Source organism: Microcebus murinus, chromosome 12 (assembly GCF_040939455.1).
Source record: "Microcebus murinus isolate Inina chromosome 12, M.murinus_Inina_mat1.0, whole genome shotgun sequence".
NCBI lineage: Eukaryota > Metazoa > Chordata > Mammalia > Primates > Cheirogaleidae > Microcebus > Microcebus murinus.
Genome location: NC_134115.1, coordinates 70,966,179 through 70,992,126, shown reverse-complemented (window position 1 = coordinate 70,992,126; position 25,948 = coordinate 70,966,179). Strand labels below are relative to the sequence as shown.

General features: G+C 45.8%; 1 protein-coding gene across 2 annotated transcripts in view; it reads left to right on the top strand.

Moving 5' to 3' along the window:
• Nucleotides 1-25,948, top strand: part of PTPN3 (protein tyrosine phosphatase non-receptor type 3) — a 103,748-nt gene that overhangs the window by 22,252 nt on the left and 55,548 nt on the right. For both annotated transcript variants that reach the window (XM_012736762.2, XM_012736760.2), the window contains exons 2-8: nucleotides 3,554-3,708; nucleotides 9,020-9,127; nucleotides 9,203-9,245; nucleotides 11,846-11,924; nucleotides 16,639-16,683; nucleotides 20,180-20,232; nucleotides 25,734-25,854. In XM_012736762.2, coding sequence (XP_012592216.2) covers nucleotides 3,571-3,708; nucleotides 9,020-9,127; nucleotides 9,203-9,245; nucleotides 11,846-11,924; nucleotides 16,639-16,683; nucleotides 20,180-20,232; nucleotides 25,734-25,854 — 587 coding nt within the window. In that variant the 5' untranslated portion in view covers nucleotides 3,554-3,570. The remainder of the gene's footprint in view (nucleotides 1-3,553; nucleotides 3,709-9,019; nucleotides 9,128-9,202; nucleotides 9,246-11,845; nucleotides 11,925-16,638; nucleotides 16,684-20,179; nucleotides 20,233-25,733; nucleotides 25,855-25,948) is intronic.

Here is a 25,948-nt window from a genome sequence, read left to right as displayed (position 1 = left end):
TGCACTCTTGAATTAGAGATGTAATTCCCTTAATTTTGAAAACACGAGTATGAAATATTTTGCACTATCTTTTTAAAATTACGACAGTGGAGTCAGGTTTGGTGTCTCACTGCGCGTGCTCCTCTCCCATCTTTCGGCCTGTGGTTTGTTGGCTTGTGAAAGAACAAAGTTCCCCAGATCAGCATGTAGACAGATCCTTGAGAAATAAGACAGCGGCGTTACCTCTCCCTGTCTCGGGCTCCGGGGCGGCCAGGGAGGGGCCGTCGGAGAAGCCCTGTTACCCAACCCTCACCAGCAGGGCTCCGATGTCTCACACGCCCACGGCGTGGCGGTCTGTGCCAGCATGCTCTTGCCAGGTCACAGCTGTCACAACCACTGCCTTTAACTCTAGCAAGCGGTCTTCATTAGAATGAATAAAATCAATAAAAATTTAAGAAATGGAACACTTGTATATCTCTAAGGCATTTGAAACCAGGACTGCCCTACAAAGTCAGACATCTGTAGTCCACACCTGATAGCCTTAGAAGCTTAACATTAATAAAATGCCTTTTAGCGAGCCTTTATTGTGTCCCACGTTGGCACTTTGCACATCGTCCACCTCTAACTCTCATAGCATTTATTGGGCCCCTCCTGTTTGCAAAGTGAGATGCTGTATCTTTCTATAATAATACATTTTCCAAGTGTAATCTCTGATTAAAAACTGTATTCACAGTGGGACTTCTATTGCTATTGTACAAAACATTCTAATGGTATAACTGATTTTAAGAATTATGCAAAGAACAGGCTTTTGGCTTCTATGATTATAAAATGCATCAGCTGCTGCTATAATCATTTGCGGTCAGAGAGGCCAGTATGTTTCTGGTTGGATTGTGGCTTTGTTTAGAATTAAGAGGCTTATAAAGGAAGCCATAGAAACCCTGAGTTCCCCAATTGCTGTGGTACAGGAAACAGGGCTGTTAGTCAGCAGCCATTGTCCCGACCAGATTGTTTAAGATATAATTTCAAGACAATCTGAAAACACCACATGGCTCAATTATGTGGTTATCCAGTATGAGGCTGGCTCTTATCAAGGTTTGCTTTGGGAACAATTGTAGGAAGAACATTTCTGCAGCTTTCATAAAATACCTATTTCTGGCATTACCATGCGGGTCCAATACGAGCAACAATCAGAGATGGATGTGAGAAGGGAAAAGTCTGTGTCTTCTGGGCTGCTGGTCTACTTTATGTTGCCAGCTGTCTGTGTGACTGTGCTGGGAGCATCATTATTAATCATGGTTACGTTAGTAAGTCCCACGGTGCCCACACTGGCTCTAGCTTTGAGGAGCTGCTCAGGAGAAGAGCAGTTTGGAGCATCAGTCCACGTGACTTTCATTTGGAGACTCTTATTTGAAATCACCGTTGGTTTTTTCTGTCCAGGGTTATTGTATGATTATCTGTGCTTCAGCTGCTCTGCGGAACGACTGCCTGACTCTCACCCAGGCATCACGGTGAACGGCTTAGATTGTGCAGAGCCTGAATTCTAAGGCTGAGCATCCCAAACACACCTGAGCTTCCCTGGAAACCCACTCCAGTAGTCCCAGACTCCCCGGCCCTAACTTTGAGGGCTTCATTCCCCAGAGGGATTGTCATCTTGTGCCACACCCAAGGGGGCTGAGTCACTCTCAGGGGTAGGACGGGGAGGACAGGCATAGATTTTAAAAGCTCCCCAGGTGATTCTGATGTGTACCTCCCACTAAAACCTCACTTGTAATGGTTCTATTGTATCTTAAAAAAAAAAAAAAGTTGTAACCCACCTGAGATTCCTAGACAAGAACTAAACAATAAAATAGACATTTTTTAAGTCAGTGTGGGCATTATGGAACACATTTGTTGTCTTTTGATAACTTTTTGTATTACTCAGAAAATGCATCCCTGCTTCTGATGACATTTTCATTGGAAAGGGCAAGGTGGAGGTGGTGGGGTGGGTGGAATTTTATAAGTGACTGAATAAGTTGCCTTGCACTACCAGTCCCAAGAATTTTTTATTAATATTTGATATTCTGTGTCCCTGTCTATGGAAGAATGGAGGTTTGCCTGGAGCTCCTTGAATATGGTGATAAGGAACCAATGCAACCTTCTCTTCCTGAATGTACTTTCTACTCAGCTTTCCTCGGCATGTTTTCTCTTCCTGCTCCTGATCTGTGTGCTTCCCTGAGGCTTGACTTCTCCAATCTGCTCTGTCCTCATCTTTCTGAGAGCTGAGTCACTACTGCTTGCTCCTGATTCTCAAGTCATTTCCCTGGCCCTGCCCTGACATTTGGTGCTGCTTTTCCACTTACCTGTGACTTGCTTCTCCCAGGGTGGACCCTGCATCAGCAGCTTGGGCAGCACCTGGGAAACAGATGCAGAATTTGGGCCCCACCCAGACCTACTTGGATCAGAGTCTGCATTCTAAGATGCCCAAGCACTCTGTGTGCACCCTGCAGTGTGAGAAGGGCTGGTCTATGGGACATTTCCTCCTGCATTCCAACTAGACCCCTTGCTCCATCTCATGCTTCCCTCCACCTGCTCCCCCCAACCCACATTTGTCTATCCGGCTGTGCTGCTACTTCAGACTGTAGATTTTGGCTTCATTTTCTGTTTTGTTCTTCCTTCCATCTATTGATTTATTCAGGTATTTACTGCCTGCCTACCAGAGCTAGATATTGGAGATGCAGTGAGCAAAACCAGCCCTGACTCCCACTTTGTGGAGCTCAGTGTCTAGTGGGAGGGACGGATATTAAATACATGTATTCCGTTGCAAGTGTGAAGTGCTTGTGAGCGCTGGAGAGAGCCTGTAACACAATTCTGTGGCTGGGCAAGGAGACCAAGGAGGGCTTCCCTGAGGAGGTGATGCTTGTGCTGGGCACTAATGATTAATAGGAGTTAATGCATATCAGGAGGAGCAGGAAGAACTTTGTAGGCAGATGGAATGGCACATGCAAAGGCCCGGCTCATCAGAGAAAGCGTGCAGAGAGTTGATAAAAAGAATATTAACTTGCTTTTCAGCCCTTCCTTCATCCTTATCTGCTCTGCCAACTAACCCTGTTATCCTCCCGCCTCGGCCTCCCAAAGTGTGGATTATAGGTGTGAGCTACTGCACCTGGCCTCAAAAGTCCTTCATTTTAACATTTTACCAATAAGTCTTTTCCTGTTTTAAGTCATGTGCATACTACATTTAGTTCTGTGGAACCATCGGGGTAGAACACATAAATGCATAAAATAGTAAAACATAAATGCAAATTTCAAAGCCTGGGAAATATAAATTAGGAGACTTAGACCAGGGAGATAATAAGACACACAAATAAACCATGAAATCATACAGCATTCTATGAACGTGTTGTAATTGAGCAATAAATTTTACTTAGAGCATCTTAGAAGTCAAAACTGAAATGGAAACATGATCTGTTATCTAGTTCTCATTATCTGGGAGTTCCTCAGACTGGGTTAAGAGGATCAAATCCAACAGGTATCCACATTCACAGGTAACTGGTCATCTGCATATCAAAGCCTGACAGTGTATCTTATGTTACAGGTTATTCAACGATAGTTATGACCTCCCGGTTACGTGCGTTGGGTGGAAGAATTAATAATATACGCACCTCAGAATTACCCAAAGAGAAAACCCGGTCCGAAGTCGTCTGCAGCATCCGCTTTTTAGATGGCTTGGTACAGACCTTTAAAGTTAATGTAAGTTCTCCACTTTTGTTTTTCTGAATTAATGCTCCTAAGAAATGGTTTTCGTCTCTTGGCTTATAAAATGAAGGAAAAATATTATTTTCAAAATGAAAGCTTGAGATCTCAGATCTTATATGTTGAGACTGGACTGGAAATACTTAAAAACTTTGCCCACGTCTCACTTCTACCTGGAAAATCTTTCCCCCTCTTCTTTGTGACTCGAATTGAGTTGGCACTCAGACGTTGGCGCTTCTGTGAAGTCTTCGTCCACTTCCTGAAGCAGAGCTGGTTCTTGGGTCATGATGTACTGTGCATGCTTCATTAGCGCCCACGGCAGGTTGCATTTGGAAAAATAGTTGTATTCATTAGTTTATATGTTGTCCATTAAATTGTGAGCTTCTTGAGGACAGGAAGGGTGTTGTTTCCCCTGTGCCTGGCACAGGGCTGGGCACAGAGCAAGTGCTCATTAAATGTGCAAGTGGGTGGGTTGCAAGGTGGTCAGCCTCACAGATGGCAGGGCTCAGGGAGGGTCCTGGCTTATCCTACTTAGAGCTGGTGGCAGAGCCAGGGCTAGAAACATGGTCTCCCAGGCCAGCAGCAGTCAGATGTGGGGACAGTAGCGGCCCACCCCACCCCTGTCACCACCTGGCATTACCTCTGCGTCTGTCTCCCACTCTCTGGCCAGTCTAAAGGGTTCAGCCTCGACCCTGACCTGACTGCCCGCATCCTCCCCAGCCTAGAAAGTTCAGTTGTCAAGGAAAGCCTTCAGAAGAAAAGACAGAATGGAGGAGAGAACAATTGTGGGAATGATAAAAGGCCACAAGAATTTAAAGGGTAATAAAAACTTCCGCCCCACCCGCAAGTTGGCCTCCTGCTGCCCCCAGGTCACCATGGCCCCTGATGCAGGTAAGAGAAGGCAGTTTGTTTGCAGGAAGCATTAGCGTGGTGGCTGCTGTGTCTCCTTCCCGGGCAGGGGTGGGGCAGCTGCCCTGTGCCTTCATCTCAGACATCTCCCTGTCAGTGTGCAAGAGTCAGGCAGCTGACCGAGGTCCTGGGAGTTGGGGCCCCTTGCCTTGCAGAGAGTGGAAATGCACGCAGCCACCCAGACCCCCAGCTGTTCCCCAGGGTCAGGGCCTCACTCTTTTGCAGGTGGGAAGTGTCATAGTAGTAAGAAGGGAAAACTCCAGCAAGGAAATGTAACTGTCTGGTTAGGCAGCTCCAAAGCCTCATTAAGGGGATAGAACATACACCTCTGACCTGTTTCTGAAGAAGGCAGTTTGGAGAAAATCATTCTCTGGGGAGGACTGTCCAAAAGAACTTTCTGCACTGCTGGCAATGTTCTCTGTCTGCGCTGTCCGACGTGGGATTCCCCAGCCACGTGCCGCTAGCGTACCTGAATAACGACATTTTTATTTTATCTTGATTAAAGTTGAAGGAGTCTTTAGTAGCTCACGGCTCCCGCTTTGGACAGCAGAGCCCTAATGAACGTTTCTTTAAGTACCTCAGAACCTCCTAGGATGCATGCTAAAAGATACAAATCCCTCGTCCTGCCTGGGTATTTTGAAACGTACTCTCTGGGGTGGGGTCTGAGAAGCTCAGTGTGCACTGCGGTTGGAGAACCACGGATCTAGTGGTCTTTTGGCAGGGTCGTACATAATTCCCTCAAAAAGCAACTACTTTGGCTCTGCAGAACCTTGGCTTGTATCCGATTTCCTTTTAAACACAGTCTTTCCATAGAAGTTTGTGATTAAACAAGCCCTGTAAAGGTCACGAATGTCTCTTCCTGTTGCTATAAACTGACAGCTTAGTATGTGTCTGGTTCCTTTGTTCAAATTTATCTTCCTCTGTCTTGGAATTATTCTTTAACTGTGTACCTTCTCCCTGACCAGAACATGAATGTTTGTTAGTATATAGCTTCATTCATTCATTCATTTCATTCATTCAGCGAATGTTTACTGAGTGCCTACCATGTGCTAGGCTCTGTTCTGGGTACAAGAGTACAGTAGGGAACAAAACAGAGCAAAATCCCTACCCTTTTGACGCTTCCATCCTAGTGGGGGGAGAAGGCCATGACAAATGTGTGCTGTGTCTGGTGGCATTAAGTGCTTTAAAGAAAAGTGATGCAGGATAAGAAGGAGAGGGTGTCAGGGCAGGACGGTGGGTGGGGTCACCATTGTATGGATGAGATCAGAGAAGGCTTCATTGTAAGATGGAAGAGCCATATGGTTGTCTGGAGGAAGCTCATCCCAGGGAGGAGGAATAGCAGTGCAAAAGCCCCAAGGCCTGAGCCTGTATAGTGTGGTTGCGGAACAGTATGGAAGCCAGTGTGTCTGAAGTGGGATGAAGGGGTGAGGGGAGTAGCAGGAGATAAAGGCAGAGAGATACCAGGGGTGGGAGATCGTGTAGAGCCTGGCAGATCATTCTGAGGACAGTGGGTTTTATTCTGCATGAAGTGGATAGCATCGTAGGTTTGGGTTCCGTCTATAGTCAACCGTGGGATGGAAAGGGCTGAGAGACCATGACAGCAACCCAACAGAGAGACGATGATAATTGGACAGGGTGGCCATGTGGGGGTGGCTGAGACAAAACCAAATTTGGAAGTCCTTTGAAGACAGAACCCATAGGACTTGCCGATAAATGGGATTTGGGATATGAAAGGACATGAGGCCTCCAGGTGACTCCAAGGTTTTTGGCCTGAGAAGCCCGGCAAGAGGGAATTGCAGTCTATAGAGATGGGGACAACTGTGGGAAGAGCAGATTTGGGGCAGAAATAATCATTTTTGTGGGGGGCATGTTGGGTTTGAGATGCATGTTACTCATCTATGTAGGAATGGCATTAGATTGAAGGGTCAGGAGTTTAGGGGATGGGTCCAGGCTCTAGATGCAAATGTGGATGTCACCAGGGTAGAGATGGCATTTCGAGCCGTGAAACTGGACGCGATCCCCTGAGAAGCACATGGACAGAAGCTGCAAACAATGGACTTTGAAAGGTTAGAAGGAAGAGGAGCAGGCACTGAAGGAGCCTGAGAAGCTAGGAGAGCAAAGGAGCCAGCTAGGAGAGCAAAGGTTTGAGAAATCCAGAGCAGGACAAGTGACCAGCCCTGTGAACACCTGCCCAGAGCGACCTCACATAAAGCCTTAGAAGGGAGCATCGCAAACAGGGAGTGCCCAGAAACTCCCAGTTATGAGACTCATTATTCTCATCACAAGGCTGCCACCCCTGACTTCCAGCTGCTGGTGCCAGGCTGGCTCACATTGAACTTGAGGGATTTGAGGTCCTGGTTGCAGCTTAGATGATCCCTCACTTTATATTTTTCCAAGTGTGAGAATTGTTTGCACAGTCTCTTTTAGACTCTTCAGCCTAGGCCACCCATGACCAAGAACAGGTGTCATCAGGGAAGCAGACTTGGATGTCTTCATTCTTACCCCAGCCCAGGGAGCAAGCTGGTCACTGGCAGTGGCCCGGTGGAACAGAGATGACCATCTGTGGGGCAGGGGCCAGGCTGGGAGGTCTGTTCTTACTATGAATGTGTCTTTCATTATTTCAGTTCCTTTGAGAGCCAGGTGAATTATGCAGAATAGATACCTTAATGTTTGAATTATGCATTCCAGAGGGGAGAGGTGTAATGGGGTAGGAACTTGTAGGCTTTGGCCACAAGTCGGGTGGTTAGACTGTCCATCGGCTGAAGGTGCAAGGCACAAGAGCTTTGGTGCCTCTCTCTGCTCATGGCAAGGGGGATGGTGATGAGTACTGTGCTTTGCAGAGTGGCTGCAAAGATTAGAGATCATATATAAAAAGTGTATGTGGTATTATGTCTGACTCCTTATAGATGTTCCTTGAATTATAATAGTTAACAATGTCAAATCATGTATAGATAATTCCAACAATGGGAGCAGATAGCTCCCCACATCGAGAGAGTTTCTCATAATTTGGAATGTGGGGGCTGGGTCATTCTTTCCATGCCCGTTGTGATCCTCTTGTGATGGACAGTGTCCTGCAGAGGAAGCAGGAGGTACGGGGCCCTTGGGGAGGATAGGGGGCGTGTTCAGGAAAAGGCTGTGTCTCATGTTCCCACACTTTAGACTAAAGGATATGAGGTTGCCCCAAAGAAGTCTCTGCAGGGAGGGGAGGCTGACAATTATCTCATTCTCCCAGTCCTGGTCACTGTGACCTATTTTCAGGGACATTATCTGCTCTCAGGAACTCAAAAAAAGAGCTACCTTTGCCTGTTCTATACACAGGCTATTTCTGACTCACATTGTCCTTTAGTTAGATGGTCTGGTTCAAAGGATTCCTGAGAAGCCTGCCTGTTACAGTAGAATTTGCAGTTTCCCAAACACTCCATGCTGTTTGCCGACCTTGGGCCTCTGTTTGTACCGGCCCGCCTGATCCAAAGGCCTTTTCTCAGCTCATGCACCGGGAGGGGACGGCTGACTCAGCCCTGCCATCCTCCCAAACCCAGATCGCGGGTTGCTTCCTCTTGTCCCCAGGTTGAGTTGACTGTTTGTGCTGTCCCCTTGGGTGTGCACTGTGCCTTGATCGTTTCTCAGTACTTGACACTCTTATGGTCGCTGCTTCCCCAGCTGGGGGAGGAAAGGGACGCTCGTTATGGCTCTGTCCCGGTGCCCACACCATGGCTGCCCCATAAACGTGGAGTGGGGAAGCAGGCCGAGTCCTGCCCTGGTAGAAGAGTGTGGTTGAATCCCACTGGCTTCTCACTTCAGATGACGGGAAGAGGACACAGCAAGGCAGATAATCCTACAGGGTGGCACGGGCCAAATCGCTCTGAGGGCATTTTGAATGGCATTTGAGTATTTTTAGCCCATCTTCCTTTATGCTGTCAGGCAAGCATTTTCCTTCCCTGGACACACATTTTTGTGGCTTCTCCAGGGGTAGGAGCCACAGATGTGTCCTGAGGAGCCAACAGAAACCGACCTGGGATTAGCATTTTGCTGTGGATAATCCATGGGTAGGTCACAGAGAGTTTACGGTAATTATGATATCTGAGTTTTCCGACTTAGACATCATCACTTGGGAATTGCAGCAAAAGGGAAGGAAGAAATCTTAGAAAATGAAATCAAATTAAACTGATGTTGTCTTAAATTGTACTGATGTGGTTTTCCTTGGCCCTTCTTCCCCTATGTGTTGTGTGGCTTCTTCACTTGAAATTTATTAAAGCTTTTCTTACTGTGGGAAATCTGGGTGTATAAAATCTCTCTGAATATTTTAACTCTTTTTGTGCCTACAGTAAAGACATTTTTACCACCAGTTTTTAATTCATTTTAAGATTTTTCACACTTGCTAATTTTTTTTTTTTTCTAGAAACAAGATACTGGTCAGGTTCTTCTGGATATGGCATACAACCACTTGGATGTGACGGAAAAGGAGTATTTTGGTTTACAACACAGTGACGACTCCTTGGACTCCCCTGTAAGTGCCATTCCGGTACAATGTGCTGGAGTCCTGCACGGTTTGGTTTTATAACTTTGTTTTCTTATCCAACAGAGATGGCTTGAATCAAGCAAACCCATCAGGAAGCAGTTAAAAGGTTGGTGTGATCTTTTCATTTCGGTTGAACTTTAGGTGTTAGCGTGTCACCGCCTGTTTCTCTCCTCCAGCCATCAGTGCCTGTGACATCTGATACATGGCTTCGGGGTGTCCTGGAGCCCTAAGTGAGCCAACCGCTCCCTGTCTGACTTCTGAGTTAGCAGAGATGCTTCCAGATCAGCCCTCAAGGATCCTCGCCAGCTGTGGGCAAGAAAGGGAAAGGTGAGAGTAGGCAGCTCAGGGCGAGAGAACCCACATTTCTTTTTACAAGGAAGGAAGGGGAAGGAAAATGGCCTTTCTCAGCCCAGTGTGAGAGTCAGAGTGAGAAAGAGAGACAGACAGACAGACACAAACACTCGTACTTCCCAAGAGCACAGTTACATTCACTGGAAACTGAACCATAGGCAGATAATGTCACAAATATAAAAACTTAAGTCTTCTCAACTACATTTCACCCATCAGGGGTGGAGCCCAGCGCTGCAGGTTAAGCCCAGTTAGGTGGCCATTTGAGCCATACCTTGCCCCACCTGCCACCCTGATCTGCTCTCAGCCTGATTTTCCAACATTGCCGTCATTGTTGCCCTTTCTGCACCTTGTGCCCCAGACAAACCTGGCGGATCTGCAGGACCCCCTCTGTGCCTCCCCTCAGTCTGTCCCTCTCTTGGGAATGCCTTTCCCTCCCGCTTCCCTGTATCTAAATCTTACCATTTTTCAAGGCTGCCCAGATCCCAGCTCCTCTCCTACTAGAAGCTGTGACTCCCTCAACATTCCCTTAACATTTATCATCATCTGATTTGTGGCTCTCGTCCTCTCTTAGTTATTTGCCTTTAGCTTCCTTTGAGAACTGCAGGTTCCTTGAGGTTAGGACCCTTGTTACGTTCTTCTCTGGATCCCTTGCAGTGCCTGACACAGGAGGTGGAGGGATGTAGGGCAGGTGGATGTGAACACACAAGTGTGCATACACATGATCACACACACACACACACACACACACACACACACACACACACACACACACCCCTCCCCTAGCATGTAGGTGGAAGGAGCAAACACAGCTAGCCATGCCTCTGATCCATCACTGCCCCCAGTGGAAACCAGGTCCTTAGAGTTCTCACCTCCCATGGCCTGTGTCCTCAGCATTCAGAAGTACCCGTGGGAGCTACAGAGCTGCTCATGGACAAATACCTGCCCCATCTGAATTCACAGGAATGAGTACACACAAGGCACCAATAGGCATTGTCATTCGTTCTCTCACTAACTCATTCTTTCAGCAAACATGTCCTGAACTCGCACTGTGACAGGCACTGGGCTAAGCCCTGGGTATCCAGTTCAAATCAGATTTGGAGCCTGCCTTCAAGGGGCTCACAGACAAGCAGTAGGGACGGTTCTATGAAAGTACCAAGCACAGGATAGGATGCTCTGGGTGTGCACAGGGCCACAAGAAAAATTAAGAGGCCATGTGTACAGCACAGAAATGACAAGTTAAAGAAGAGAAGGAGGGGAAGTGAAAGGGCATCCCAAGGCAGGTGGTCAGCCTGTACAGAGTCATAGCACACCCACTGGTACCTAGGCACGAGGACAGAGATGTACTCAGATGCACACGTTGCATTAGAGATTCTCTGAATACAAGCCAGAGATGAAGATGGAAGATACGAAAGAGGTGGGAGGGTGGAGCCCAGGATGTGTAAGGTAGAGGAGGAGATGAGCAGGATCAGTGAGGGCAGCAGGCTGGAGAAGGGCTTGAGCTTCAGAGAGCAAGAAAGTAAGTGTGTCGATAGGGTTGGTGAATATTTACTGAGTGATGGAGGGGGATGAAATTGACGTGAAGATCTTGGGATCTTAGCAACACAATCTGATCTTCTCCTGTTGCCATATCTGTCTAAAGAAATGGACTAATTTTATCCACGCAGGCCAGTTGACTCTTAGTGTTGATGCATAAAGCCATATTTGAGTATATTCATTGTGTGATATTCACTAGTATAAATCATTTAATATGTTGTGCATCAAAAGCATGAAATATTTTATAGTATAACAATGATTTTGAAATGTGTTATAGTAGAATCGAAGACCTCGGTGCTATAATTCTGGTTTTGTCACTAACTGTGTACACGTCACAGCTCTAAGCCTATTGGCTTGTCTATAAAACAGGGCTGTCATAGCAGGCTAGCCTTCCCCTAGACATGGTGGTGTTTAAAGGAAAGAATATACTTCAAAATGTTTGAAATGTATAAATCACTATACAAATGTAAGCTATTATTTCTTTGTGAACTTTGTATGATATGCTGATTTAAGGATTTCTAAAATTCTTAATGCAGATAATGGAGTGCAATGTTTGAACACAGCCCTAAGGTAAACATGTAATAGGAAATAGATTATACTTCAGTCTGTGTTGATGTGGTGTAAATATTTTACTTTTTGTAGACATGAATATTTCTGAAACAACCAATTAAAAAACTTATGCACTCCTTGTTTGAAATTAGCCCTTTTATGGTGGAAAAAGCTATGGTTGAATGAAAATGCATCACTTATGGGAGAGTAGCAACTTACATACATTGACTTTTGTAAAGGGAAAATTTAATTTGTTTTTGAAAAATGTTGTAGGAGGTTTCCCCTGTACCCTGCATTTTCGAGTAAGATTTTTTATACCTGATCCCAACACACTGCAGCAAGAACAAACCAGGTAATAATGTGTTTTTTTTAAGTTTTCTATTTAGTATATAAAAATGAGTAACCACTAAAAATGTACTCTTCATTTTATAACTATGGCCAAGTAACTTCATTTGGGTGTAACTGCACCAGCAATTATAATCCAAGTAAAAATTCAGGGTGCACATATTGATGTTCTAATTGGCTAATTAGTATTCAGTCTCGGGCCTAGTTGTCTCCCCTCCTAATTTGGTGCGATTCCCAGCACACTCACATCTGCCTCCTACTTCTCCTGCCTCCTTCCTCCTCCCTGGCCTCTCCTGCCTGTGGAGCACACGCTTGCTCGCTTGCTAGAAGGACAAAAAGTCATTTTCAACTAATGTAGGCAGGGTTGAAACAGTCATCCGCAGGTCAGATAGCATGGTATCGCTGAAGAGCTAGAAGTGAGGCCCTTGAAGATAAGAAGACATCTCTGTAATAAGAATTTTATATCCGATCCCTAGTTCGCAGGAGCTAGAAAGGAGAGCAGGCTGGACTCAGCTTGTCTCCTTGTGAATCAGCAGGTGCAGGAATTATGTGCACCAGATAAGGGAGGGAGGGCTGTGATAGGAGTTGTTTACCCCTCAGGGCTTGGAGTCAGGCCTGGTCCTGGTTTAGTGCTGGCACCTGGGTTTTCTGGGTGGGGAGCAGGGTATCTGGAATGGAGGAGGAGGGGGGCGCAGGAAGGTTGTCGCTGTTTGAACACGGACTGTGCAAACTCAACTTTCCCTCCCCCACGGCAGTGTTAAGCCCTTTTATTGTCGATCCATTTATTTTTCTTAGGGAGGGCAACTGCTTCACCAGAAAAAAGCAATGAACAGCATTTTTGAATCCTGTTCTACCCTCATTGTAGCCATAAGATCATCTGTCACCTAGGAGGCGACACGAACTCAGACATAGAGTGCTGTCTCTTGTTTTCTTTCTTTTTTTTTTAGTGGTAATTACATGATCACATTTTAAATTTTAGTATGTTTAAAGGCCAAATATTAGTCTCTTACTCTGTTTTGCCTTTTTTATGTACCTCTTCCCTCTACAATAGCAGACACTGGGGATTTGACTGTGTTTACTGTTATGTTAAATTTTAAGCCAGGCAAGAGATATCCTGTGTGACTCACCAGGTGACCACGAGGAAACACACCCTGTGCTTTGAGTTTTCCCCATGGTGGCTCTTTACACTGGTAACTGGGGTAACATAGAAACGCTCAGCCCAACAGGTTATTTCATAAGCTGATGGACACAAAATTGGTGACATAATCTTTAAGATTGTGTTTGAAATGACCCTGCCAAGGTGTCGTCAGACTATTACCAAATAACAAGTTCTGTTCAGATGATGCTTTAAGAAGGAAACGAAGAATTGTGTGTATGTGCACATTGTATATTATATACATATATGTGTGTAATTATACATGTATGTACTTGTATACATCTGTGTATGGTTCTAACCAGTGGGGTTTTTTTAAAATCACAACCCCGTAGTAAAAATGTGCTTGTTTTCATAATGCAGTACACTGAAGCAAATGACTAAAGCAAAAGTTTTATAAGTGCCAAGCACTTCCTGAAGTTTTCTGTTCTATTTCCTTTCTAAAAAATGCCAATTGTGATCCATTTGATTGATTTTATGACCAACTGGTGGGTTCCAGCAGCGAGTCTGGATGGCACTGCCCAAACTAGACTGTCACCCATCACCTGTCTCCTCCCCAGAAGGCTAGAGCTCTGGGCTGGTGGCACCCAGGAGGCATGTTAGAGCCCCAGGGACAGATCCTGCAGGAAGGGATTACTAGAGCCGGCCTAAACCAGGAGTAGCTCCCCAACGCCCCTGTTGAACCCTGGCCATCCACTTCCACACCCTACAGGAAAGAAACTCCCTCTGGGAGCTGACAGAATCCTCCTGCTGAGCCTATCATTTGAGGGACATCAGGGAAAATGTAGGGTGTTTAGGATGGAGAGGAGGCTCTGGGAGAAACAAAGGCTACCTTCAGATCTCTAAACTGTACTGGGGGGGGGTGGGAAGGAGAACTGGATGTGCTGGGTCATAGCTTTATGGCCAGTGGGTGTGGCATGGGTTACAGGGAGGCAGATTTTAGCTCAAGACGAGTAATAGACTAATATTTGTTCTTACCAGAGTCCCAGATAAAATTCAGTTTGTCTGTGTGTCTCTCCTAAAATTCACTGGTTCAGAACTGAAACCCAACCCTACCTGCACCTCCCATTGTAAGATGTATGGTGTTCACAGTGTGGAGTAGAGTGCAGCTGTCACCTCCTGGGATTTGGGCACAGTTTTCTCTTAATGGAACACCATGACTCCTAGAAAGCTGGTGGACCACCAGGACCTCCAGATCTTTTTATTTTTATTTTTTCTTTAAAGAAACAGGGTCACACCATGTCACCCAGGCTGGCCTTGCACAATCCTCCCACCTCAGCCTCCTGAGTAGCTAGGACTACAGGTTCATGCCATCATGCCCACCTGCCAGATCTTTTTCTTAACTTGGGCCAGGCTTCTATCACTAATACACATGCTTATTTATTTATTTTTAACTTAAATGGAGGATTGTACCTGTATTCCTGGCACATATTATATTATTAAGCCCTAGCTTTGTAGCCTGTCTGAAAGTGAGTTCCCTTTTAAGGAAATTTAGCTCTCAAGAGTCAGAGGAGGCATATGGAGGCAGATTTGTTGCTTTGTATTTGTTTTGTAAGGATCTGGTCAAGGAGGCATGCATTGCTTCTTTCTGAAGTTGAGGTTGTGAATGGGGTGCATTCTAAGAGAAGTCATTGCATTTCTGAAGCTAGGCATGTCAAGTATCTCTTATAAATAACTTTTCCTTTATTCTAATTATTAAATAAAGGTCTTTATTATGAGCCTCCACAAGTGTGGTGTCTGATAAATTTAGGTCATTCTAAATAGAATTTGATTTACTGGCAACCTCAAATTAGAATTAGGTTCCTTCAAGAATTCTAGGAAGTCTCCTAAGATTGGATTGCATTTCACTGTTCCAATTTCCTTGTGTATGATGTCGTGGGGTTGACTCAGAAACTTTGCTCAATTCTTGACAAGGTAGCATTTGGTGAATGGTGATCTCCAGGTTCACGTTCTTGTTTTTTTTCCTAGGAAGATAAACTGATTAGCTGAGCTTGCCAGTGAAAGCCCAGATTCACCATTGGATTATCTATCTCTCTCTCCCTTCTCTTCTTTCTCTCAGTAGCATTGTAGGAGGAGAGAACACTTAATTCTGGTTGAATGTCAGCTCGGATAAACATAGAAACAAACTAGAAAGGACTGATTATGTTCTGCTAGGTGGAAAAGATAGAGATTCCAACACCAAATAGGCATGAATCAGCAAATGTATGTTACACCGTCTCTCAATGCTGGGTTTTTGGTACATCGTGGGCAGTTGGTGACATAGATCCTAAAGCTGTTTAGTCGTTAAACATATAGGAAATTTGCAGCATAATGAGATGTTTTATTAATAACAATTACCCATTAAAATAAGGTACAGCTGACCCCACATATGCTGTCTAAGCTTTGATTTTTCTCATCTGTTAAAAGTGGAGGTAGTGGTCTCCCTTGCAGAGTTAACATGAGTCTGAAATGGGAGGTGAGATTATAAAGTGCCATGCACACAGCCCAGAACTATGCAAACAGGAGGTTATAATAACATTTGAGACATTCACATCTCAAAAAGCCAGGCCCTTGACCTTTCTAAAACCAAAGGAATAATGACACTGATTTGTTTCAATTGCCAAAATTCTCTCTCTCCTTCCCTCTGCCCCACACCTCTGCCCTGTCTGTATTAGGTTTCAAGAGGTTTCCCTTTTGTCATCTTGGCCAGACTCCGGAATGACTATCCCTTTTGAATCTGGGTTTTAAAAAAGAGTGGGAGCTGGTGGCCAAGTGTCACATGTGTGCCGTGTCCCTAAATAGCAATCTCCCGGGGGCGCTTCCTGGCCTGCACAGTGCCACTGGTGGCCTCCTCACCCCACGCCCCAGGGGGAGAAGCAGACTGCCAGGCTGAGGGGCCTGCCACAACTTGCCCATAAAACAGGGGCCGGGGTTTGGAGGTTTCGTTTGCCGGTCACTCCCAGAAGAGTGCAAAATTTCAGCTTGGAGGCCCTGGCAACTTCTGATGTTTATGCTTTTGCTCACGTACCCACAGTTCCTGGGACACAGGAAAGAAACCAGCTGGGTGTTTGCACCCCAGCCGAGGAGGTGTCTTCACAGACCCTCCTTCCGTTAGCAGCTCCTCACTAGGGGGAACGTGGGTGTGCACAAGCTGGCACGGTGTTCAGAACAGTGGCCCCGTTGGTATGGGGGCTGCCTGTGCAGAGCTCATGTGCCTCTGTGCTCTGTTGGCGAGGCCCAGGCTGGGTGCAGCCAGGGGCTTTGCTGGCTGCAGTACCGGGGCCACCAGCCCAGCTTTGACGGGCTGCTTCCACCCCATGCATCCCTGCTCAGCCTTCCCTGGGACAGCCTGCACTGGGAGGACATTGCCCCTGTCAGTCAAGATTTAGGGCACCAACATCAGTCACGTTACTCATGGGGCTACTTTGCAGTGTGCAAAATAGCCCCCAATACCTTGGACAAAAATATGTTTTTATGTATTTTGGTATTTGCATGTACAGGTCTTGTCCTTGACTCATCAACTGTTTTTTTTTTTTTTTTTTGCTTATTTCAGTTTGAGTATGAATTAATGAAAACCATTGTTTCATAGGCATTTGTATTTCTTACAACTGAAGATGGATATTTGTGAAGGAAGGTAATACGAATTTTCCATTTTTCTTTTCCTGTCAGACTAGCAAAATTCCTGGTTTTAATCTAATGAGCGTGCATTTCTGGTAACAATGTTAAATCCAAACAGAGAATAGATGTTGCAAGCAGCATCCTGTATGACATTAGGCTTTGGGCATCTGTTTCTAACTCGAGTTTTGGTTTATAGACACTGAGAATTGATCAAATGCATTTCATGTTATTTCAGTTTTATTACAAAAGATACATTTATCTTTCTGGTAAAGATCTGAGAAATTTTAAAGGAAGGAAGGGACCCATAATGTAAAATGGGCTTCATTCAGGAAGGTAGATCAGGCCTAATTTAGGTCTACTTCCAAGTGCATTAGTATCTATGGATGAGTCATTTTCTATCTGGGAAGCTTTTTGCTCAAACACGTGAGCATCTGCCTGTAACTCAGCACTTCTCATGTGTCAAAACCATCTCAATGGCTGCAAAGTATCAGCTTAGGAAGGGAGAAGAAACTCCAAGCCAGTGGTCCCTGAGCTACCTCCTCCAAATTCTTAGTATTTTCTTGACTTATTGAAGAAACTGCAGCAGGTGAACAGCCACATCTTATTCCTAATCTCTTCACTCCCTCTTTTTCCCCTCGTGAGTTTAGTCCTCCTGAGGAGGATTTTCAGAGGGAGCCCACATGCTGTGCCACGAGGAGCTTGCAGTCCAGTTGGGGAAATGAAACAGGAGCCCAGGAAGCAGTCACGAAGTAGTTAGTACCAATATGGGCAGTGGAAATGACAGTTGTCATGAGATTTTAGGAGTTCCTTCTGCTGATGTGGGCTAGTAAAGTCTTTATGGATTGCTGGGATGAGCCAGATTTGGGGTTAGTAGAGAAGGGAGGAGTCGGATTTCCCCGGGCTGTGAGAAGACACCCCCTCAGCCCACAGCTCAGCTCCAACTGGAAACCGCACACTGAGGGCTCATAGCAGGAGAGAGAGAGGGCTTTTCATGGCAAAGGTAGGCGTGCATCTTACATCCAGCAGGCAGAGGAGGGCCGTGGAAGGGATTTAAGCAGGAAGGTGACGGCTAGAGCTGTATGTGCAAGGACAGTGTCCGTGTGCACAGGGGAAGACTGGAAGAGGCCGAGGGTGGATGGAAGGGAAGGATGGCCTCGAGGAGGCTGTTGCAGACATGCAGAGCAGAGATCCAGGAGTGGGGCAGTGAAGATGAGAGGAGGGGAGATGGACAGTTAGAAACAAGAGACATCATAAAGAAAGGATTGCCAGAACTTGTTGTCTGTTTAGCTGTCATAGAATTACAGAATTCTCATAATTTAGCTCATCTTCCCACTCAAGGTAGGAATGAATCACATCTCTAGCACCATCTATGGGTCTCTGCTTAATTACCCCCAGCGATGGGGAGCTCACCTTTTTGTGAGCAGCCTTTTTACATTTTAGAGTAACTCAAGGTTGAAATTCCCCACCACTCTCCTGGGTCCAGGCTGCCCTCAGCAGCAGTAGAAACTTACTCTGTCCCTCTCTCACACATGCTTACTTCAGATTTTTTCAAAAATATTATACAAACACCTCATCTAAAACGGGCACTGAACTGTGCTGGTCAAATAAGGCAAGGCCCTGCCTCCTTGGGAGCTTCCGGTATCCCTGTCCAACTACTAGAAGTTAGTTGTCTTCATTTTTTTTCTTCTCCAAACAAAATCCCTTTGTTATTTCTGTGTGAATCAGTACAGATCTGTTGAGGGCCACGTCCAGGCCTAGATCCCCCTGAGGAGAGGGTCTCTACTACCAAACCCTTCTCAGGGGTGTATCAGGCTATCTGTGGCCGTGGATCTTTTCCTAGGCTCGCCTACATAGCATCTCTCCTGGGTATCAAGTTGTCCCTCACTTGTTGGAACTGTCATTGGTGGCCAGCACTCAAGGCATCATCTCCTTCCTGCCGAGATGGGTGACCTGGTCCAAGCCCTTCACTCAACAGTCGGAGACCCTGAAGTCCAGAGTAGAAGAAAGGGATCTGTGTAAGAATGAGCGGCCGAGTTAAGAGTAGGATGCAGGCTTTTGGTGTTCTTCAGTATGTGTTTTGAACACCATTCTTTAGGAATATTCTTTCTTACTTTTTCATAGGATTGTTTCTTCCATCTAGGTGGAACCTCTTTAGCTCCTGCCCTCAGTTGCTCCCCAAATCCCACTCGCCTGCTCTTCCTCTAGCAAGGACACTGGCTCAGGTTCAGTCGAAGCCCATCTTGGTGGGAGAGTGAATGGCTGATACCAGCCGTTCCTGCCTGCTCTCCCATGGGCAGTGTGATCTCCAGGTGAACCAGTAGGCAGCGGGTATCACTGGGACACATCTGCGGACTTGGAGAGATCATTCTAAAGTTCGAGCAGGAGCACAGAGTTACTTGAGGAAAGACAGGAGCCCCGCAGATGGGGAAAGTTGCCTCACGTGTAGCTGCAGGACCAGCACACAGCACAGTGGACAGGAAGGGCCAGCAGGTTGTCAGAGAGGTGCGATGATTCACGTCTTGGGAACTGTCCCTATGGGTTGCCATGGAAACTGCATGTCTTCTCTACTTCCCACTGGGTTGCTGGGAAGAATGCTTTTAAAATCCCGTGTCTCCCAGTTTAGCTGCTCAGGATACCTCCCTTTGTCAGACCCCTCCTGACCCTGCAAGTCCTCGGTCTGGCCCCTCCCCACCCACTGTGCTACCCAGCAGTGATCCCTGCTCCAGGGCTGCTGGCGAGCTCCTTGGCAGACCGAGGGGTCTGTGGTTGAATGGAGAAAAGGGAGCCGTGAAAGTTCCAACTGTGACTAAGACAGAGCTGCAGTCATTGGAGAAATGGGGCGTTTGGGAGGGTGGTGAGTTTAAGAGAAAGGAGAACAGATCTAGCCCAAGTCCGGGAGCTCTAGTGGACAGCAGGAAGACTGGGAGAGGCAGATAGACCATTGAACCCTGCAGATCTTCAGGAGGGCAAATAGACGTGGGAATCTTAACTAATTTAATTTAGGAAGGGCAAGTTTTCAGATTCAAAATACTCATTTCCCTTCTAAGAGGATGTTACCCTTCTAGAATGAGGATAATCCAGAATCACAGTCACTAGAACTCTTGGGAAGTGAGTTATCACTACGAAGAGTCTCACGTCTTTACTAGAAAGATTTGCAGGCTGCCCATTGATCTAAGAGTACAGTTTTCTTACTGTGTTTTCTCTCGTAGAGATAGGAATCTGACCTTTCTTGATCAGCCAAAACGCTGACTGACTTTAGACCTTTAGCTTCATGGTATTTACAATGTATATTATTTTAAACATGAAAAAGTTATTTCTTTTTGAAAATCCTTAATGTGTTACATCTGTATTTACTATTTACTGATCTGCATCATAAAGTTGTTTTTGTGATGATTCACGTTATTTTTTAATGGTGAGTCCAAGAAAAGAAAGACACATGCTACCCATGATCTATGGGTGTTCAAGCTGTTGTTGGTTCTTGTGACTTTGTTAATATGTCTTTCTCCTGACAGGTTAACCTGCCCTCTTAACTCAGCAGTGGTTCTGGCATCCTATGCAGTACAATGTAAGTCGGGAAGGAGGAGTTTCACGGACGGACAGATTGTTCTGATCTATGTATTGAGAAAGTCACTGGTTTCTCCTGTGTGACGAAATCCCTCTTCCCCAGGAATCCTGTTGGGCAGTGTATCTCTGGCTGTCCGGATAGTCCTGCTTTTACCCAGATGGCATGCTACTCCAGTGTGGGGGTGGTAGATTAAGGAAAGTGGTTGGGGGAAGGAGTGGATGAGCTGTGATGTGGGGGGTCTTCTCCCAAGGGAGCCGATTAGACAGTAGATAGCTGTCACACTTTGCATTTTCCAGAGCGTTTACTCGGGTATTTTGGATTTGACCTCAAACCCCAGTGGGACAGATATTTGTACCAGTCACCCCTTACAAGCATGGAAACTGAGACTCAGCTAGGTCAAGGAATTTGCTGGAAGTCACTGCTCCGGGTTGCTTGGTGCCATTCTAAAACACTTCCAGGATCTTAGGAATTCAGAGTTTCAGTATAGCTAATGGAATATATATATCGGTCTATAGCAGTGCCGTCCAATAGAAATATAATGTGAGCCACATTTGTAATTCTAGGTTTTTTAATACCCACATTAAAAAAGGTAAAATGAAACATGAGATTAATTTTTAATGACTTATTTAACCCAGTATTTCTAAGATATCGATCCAGCAATACCATTACAGGGCGTCTACCCAAAGTAACAAAAGACATTCTATAAAAAAAATCTGCACTAGAATTTAAGAATTCTTTTTAAAAAAAAAACACAAAATCTTCTCATTTTGACATGATCAATGTAAAAACTGATTTACAAGATATTTTACATTCTCTTTTTTTGTTTTCATATTAAATCTTTAAAAACTAGTCTGGATTTTACTCTTACAGCACATTACAATTTGGAGTGACCACATGTGGCTAGTGGCTACTGTATTGGATAAAAAGTGTAGATGGATTTTCCATCAGGGCTAGTTTAAGCTAGAGTAGGATCCACTCATTAAAACTTTATTGAGCACAAATTCCCTGTCAGGTCTGGCGGTAGATGCCAGGTATGCGCAATGAAAAGGGTACACAGCTAGATGGAAGCTGAAGTATCCCTTTATAGTTGGTTAGTCGTGTGGTGCCCTCAGAGCACATCAGCATAGCACTCACGTAGAGCTATGTGGTAGCTCCAGACTTAAGAAAGCCCCTCTACCTTCCCAAAGCCCAAAACCACCTTGGCCTGTTGCCCTCTTGACTCACTGCGTGGTAGGCAGGTAAGGGCGCAGGATGGTCAGGTCTCAGAGCAGGTGCTGGTTGAACTGTGTACTCTCCTCGGGTCTCTAGCAAGAGAAGGCTGACAAGGACTGCTGAGGTGTCCCTAAGTCTGCCTACTCCCCTACCAGCAAAAAGCAAATAAATAAGAGGTGGAGAGCAAGGTGGCTGGGCCTGCAGCTTACCTGCCCATCTGTGTGGAGGACAGAGGACGTCAAAGATGGCTGCCTGGCTTTGACTATACAGGGACCCTATTCACAAGTAAGACAAGACCTTGTGTTAGTCTCTCCACCGAACCTCCATCTCCTCCTCCCCACTGTTGCACAGGGATGGGCCTGGGTGGATTTGAAGTTCCCTTCCTCCCTAAAGTTCACCTGGAACAGACTCTGCCATGCCATATCCATCTGGCATCTCCATTTGCCATTTATGTGCAATTACCTCTCCAAATCTTGGGTTTTCTCATCTATAAAATAGAGATGACAGGAGTGATTAAGACAGCTCTCAATATGGCTACTTGGTTCAAATTAAGCAGTACATGTGAAGGTGATCTATAACTAAAGATTCTTTATTGCTGGACCAGACTGAGTCACCGAGAACCAGACTGAAGCCATGTTGCCTGGGTCTTGCCTTTTCCACTCGTACCTGTGTGACCTTGAGTCTGTCCGACCTTGAGCCTGTCTGGGCCTCAGCTTCCTTACCTGTCAAGTGGGGATACTACCAGTATCCATTTTATAGGGGTGTCGTGAAGAGGAAATGAGTTAGTTACTGTATGTAAAGTCCTTAGATATGTACATGGCATGTGGCAAGTTTTTTTTATTGTATAAATTTATGTGATACAATGTGATTTTGTTGCATGCACAGATTACATAGTGGTTAAGTCACGGCTTTAGGGTACCACCACCCAAAAATGTACATTGTACCCATTGAGTAATTTCTCATCATCCACCCGCTCCCACTGCCTCAACCTGCAAGTGTTAACTCGTATTTTCCTGTCTGTCCAGAAGACAGTGGTCTAAAAAATTGCCTATTATATATAATAAACTTTATTTAGAGTAAAATTTTTAAGAGCCAAATAAAAAAATCCTATTCCAAGTTTCAGTATTCAGGTTCTCCTCTGCAAAGAACTGATATTATAGAGGCTCATTAGCACCTAAGAAGTACAAATTGGAGAAGTATTTGAAGTTTTTGGAAATACATATTTATTCCTTAATATTCTCTGGGCCTATGCCACATGCAGGTTGCACACAGACAGATAAAACACATTGCTGTCCCCAAGGAGTCTGCAGCCAGGTAGGGAGGCAGGCATGGATGATGATAGCATGGAAGGTGACTACAGAGGACGTACTCTATCTTGCTTAGGGTAGGGGGAGGGAGGCTCGACATACATCCCAGGAATAACCCCTGAGAAGAGCCTCTGAGGTCAAGTTGAAATCAGATGAATAGCAGGTAAAGGACTTTCCCAGTAGAACAATTTGACAGCTTGAAATGCTGCACTTTGGGAACCTGGGATGTACTCTCTCTTTGCTGCAAAACATAAAATATTATCAGCCAGAGCAAAGCATGGGACTTAAAAGATATTCCCCACATAAGCACGTACTTCTCTTTCTGCTGTAATTGGCATTTGCATCTGTTGTTTCCCCACAAATAGGAAAATATGTTACTCAGTAGTAGGTGAGCGTAGGGCCTGTGGTTGGAGTGGAGGCTCCAGGTTAGCAGCTGAGCAATAGTGGCAGGCCCCTTCTTTGGCTCTCAGTTTCCTTATCTGTGTAATGGGGATACCCACTGGGTAACCCACTGGGTTACCATGAGCATCAAGCGGGATGATGCCATTGAAGTCCATGTGGAAGCTACCCAGGGTTTTGCAGATGTCCTGTATGACTGTTTAACTTTGTTTCCCCCTAGTGGTTAGCACAGACCTTTGCACAGAGTAGCTGCTTAAGGTTTCAAGGGAAAACCACCTGACAGGGAGGTTCATTGGTCATATTTTAAAATCCACAGCAATTTAACTAAAGAAAAAACTTTGCTGTTCATGTTTGCAAAATGGCACCGGGGTTGGGGCTGTTCGCTAACACGATGGATACCCACACTGGGATCCAGAACAATCCCTGCGAGCTAATGAAATCCACAGAGTAAAACTTTATGGGATTCTGCTTTGAGACTCAGGAAAGTCATTGAGTTGGCCTTTGGGGACGTGACCCGTGTTGTCAGCAGATGGCCAGCAGCAGCTCGTAGGCCTGACAGGCAGGCTGGTGGGATGATAAGAGCTCTAACTGGGGCTCAGGTTACCTGGATCCTGATCTTGACCCTGCTGTAGGGGCAAGTCCCTACTTTGGGCTTCAGTTTCTTCCCCTTTTACATGAGGAGTTTGAATAAGGTGATTCTAATGCTTTCTCAAGCTTTCCTCATCGGGCACCCTGTGCCAGGGCATCTAAAGATTTCCTGTAAATGCACTGTTGCACCCTTACCCGTACACAGACTCACCTGCCACACTTGTGCTTACATCCTACAGCCTTGGCAGTTCCATCCACAACTTGATCACGTTTGGCCGGCCTTAGCAGCCTGTGGTCTAACCTTGGTCAGGCCCATATGCATAGATCACTTGGCTTTCTGCCCTTTTCGCCTTCCAGAATTGACCTTTGCATCAGCCTCTGTACAGAGCAGAGCAGCCAAATCCCTGAGCACCCACTGTGTGTGTGTGTGTGTGTGTGTGTGTGTGTGTGTGTGTGGCCTATGGGCCCTAATAGTGAGTCTGATGGTGCTCCCAGCCCTCAGGGCACAATGTAAGGAGGAAGTGGACCCCTTATTTATGCTGCAGGTCTCAAGAGCATCCCTTGGGGTATGAAGGCAGTAGAGGGTGAGCAAGGCTGAGTGGGGGTAAAGAAAGAGATGACCCTTGCATCTGCCCTGTTGACTTTGTGATGAAATTCACCCAAGTGGCCACTGGCTCACCCCCTTTCCTTCCGGGCTTGGCTAGGAAGCTTCCCCACAGCTTTCCCCAAACTCTGTCCTGGTGATATAAAAGGAGTTGCTTGATTTAGAAATCTTCTGTGTTCAGTTGGTACTCTGAAACAATCCTATGAGTCCCTGGAAGCCTCCCAGCACTGAAGCCAGCTGCAGGAAGAAATTCATTAAAACATTTGGAAAGATCAGGACTAATATTTTCCAGAAAAAGATTAAATAAAAGCTTTTTTTTTGTCAAGAAAATGGAATACGAGATCAGTTGCCCATTGGAGGTAGAAATTGTCTTCTCACTCCTGTTTTTATACTAGTGGGAAAACTTAGTCTTGGAGAAAGGATGTGGATGTCCTCGGGTCCCACAACCCTGATTCTTGGCTTCTCACCCAGGGTCCTTTTTCCCAGTTTTCCTCAACAGTCTAAACACTCAGATGATTTGAGTCTTTGGGCTAGCCATGTACACTTGTACAGGCTGGGCACAACTCTCAAGAATGCCCATCACACCATAGGCATCAGTGATTCACATTGGCAGGTAGCAGTCAAGGATCTCGAGGGAGAGGTGCCATTTGGGCTGGGGGCCAGTCTGAAAGTCCCTCTGTAAGGCCCCCTTCCACTTCCCTCTGTGGCTGCAGGTCCCTAATGTGATTCTCCTGATAGTCCCAGCATCTGCCTTCCTATGTTTGACTTCCCTTAAAATGTATCCTTTTCCTTAGGGACTTTGCCACTGGCCTCGCCTGGGCTCTGTCCCTTCAGTCCCACCCCAACCCACCCTTGGTCCCTATGACCTCTGAGCACATCCTGGTCCCCTTTCTTTCACACCTCCCCAGAGTCCACAGGGTGGGTCAGGATGACCTCCCTCCTGCCTACGCCCAGTTTTTAGAGAAGATTGGTCCAGTGGTATAGTAACCTTGGGGTATGACAGACCCAGCACAGTGCCTGGCATACACAGTGGGTGTCCTTTATCCAGGGGCATGAGCGCAAGTTGCTGTGCCGACCACAGAGTATGGAAGAGTTATGGGGTTAGAGTAGGACCTAGGTTCAAACACCCAGTTTCCTCCCTGTGTGTCCTCAGGGAAAATGAGAATTTGCTTGGAACATGTGTGACAGTACGTAGCCTATCTACTGAGACAGTTCAGATAAGAAGTTTGGCATCTGGAGCTAACAAGAAGCTCTAATTCATGTGGTACAGAACTTTCCAGAAGAGTATTTCCAATTCATGTTTTTCTTGTATTGCTATAGATGCTTGTAAATACAGACCACATTGAAAAGACAAAACTAATTGCAATTTTCCCCTCATCCTGTCTTGATAGCTCATTTTGGAGACTACGATTCTTCCATACATCATCCAGGCTATCTTTCAGAAAGTCAGTTTATACCAGATCAAAACGATGACTTTTTAACGAAGGTGGAATCTCTGCATGAGCAGCACAGGTGAGGGGGGCGCTGGGTGGCCTACTTTGGGAACATAGGTCGGGTATTTTCAGACAGCGTGTCCCCTTGTGTTTGATGCGGCCTCTGCTTTTGT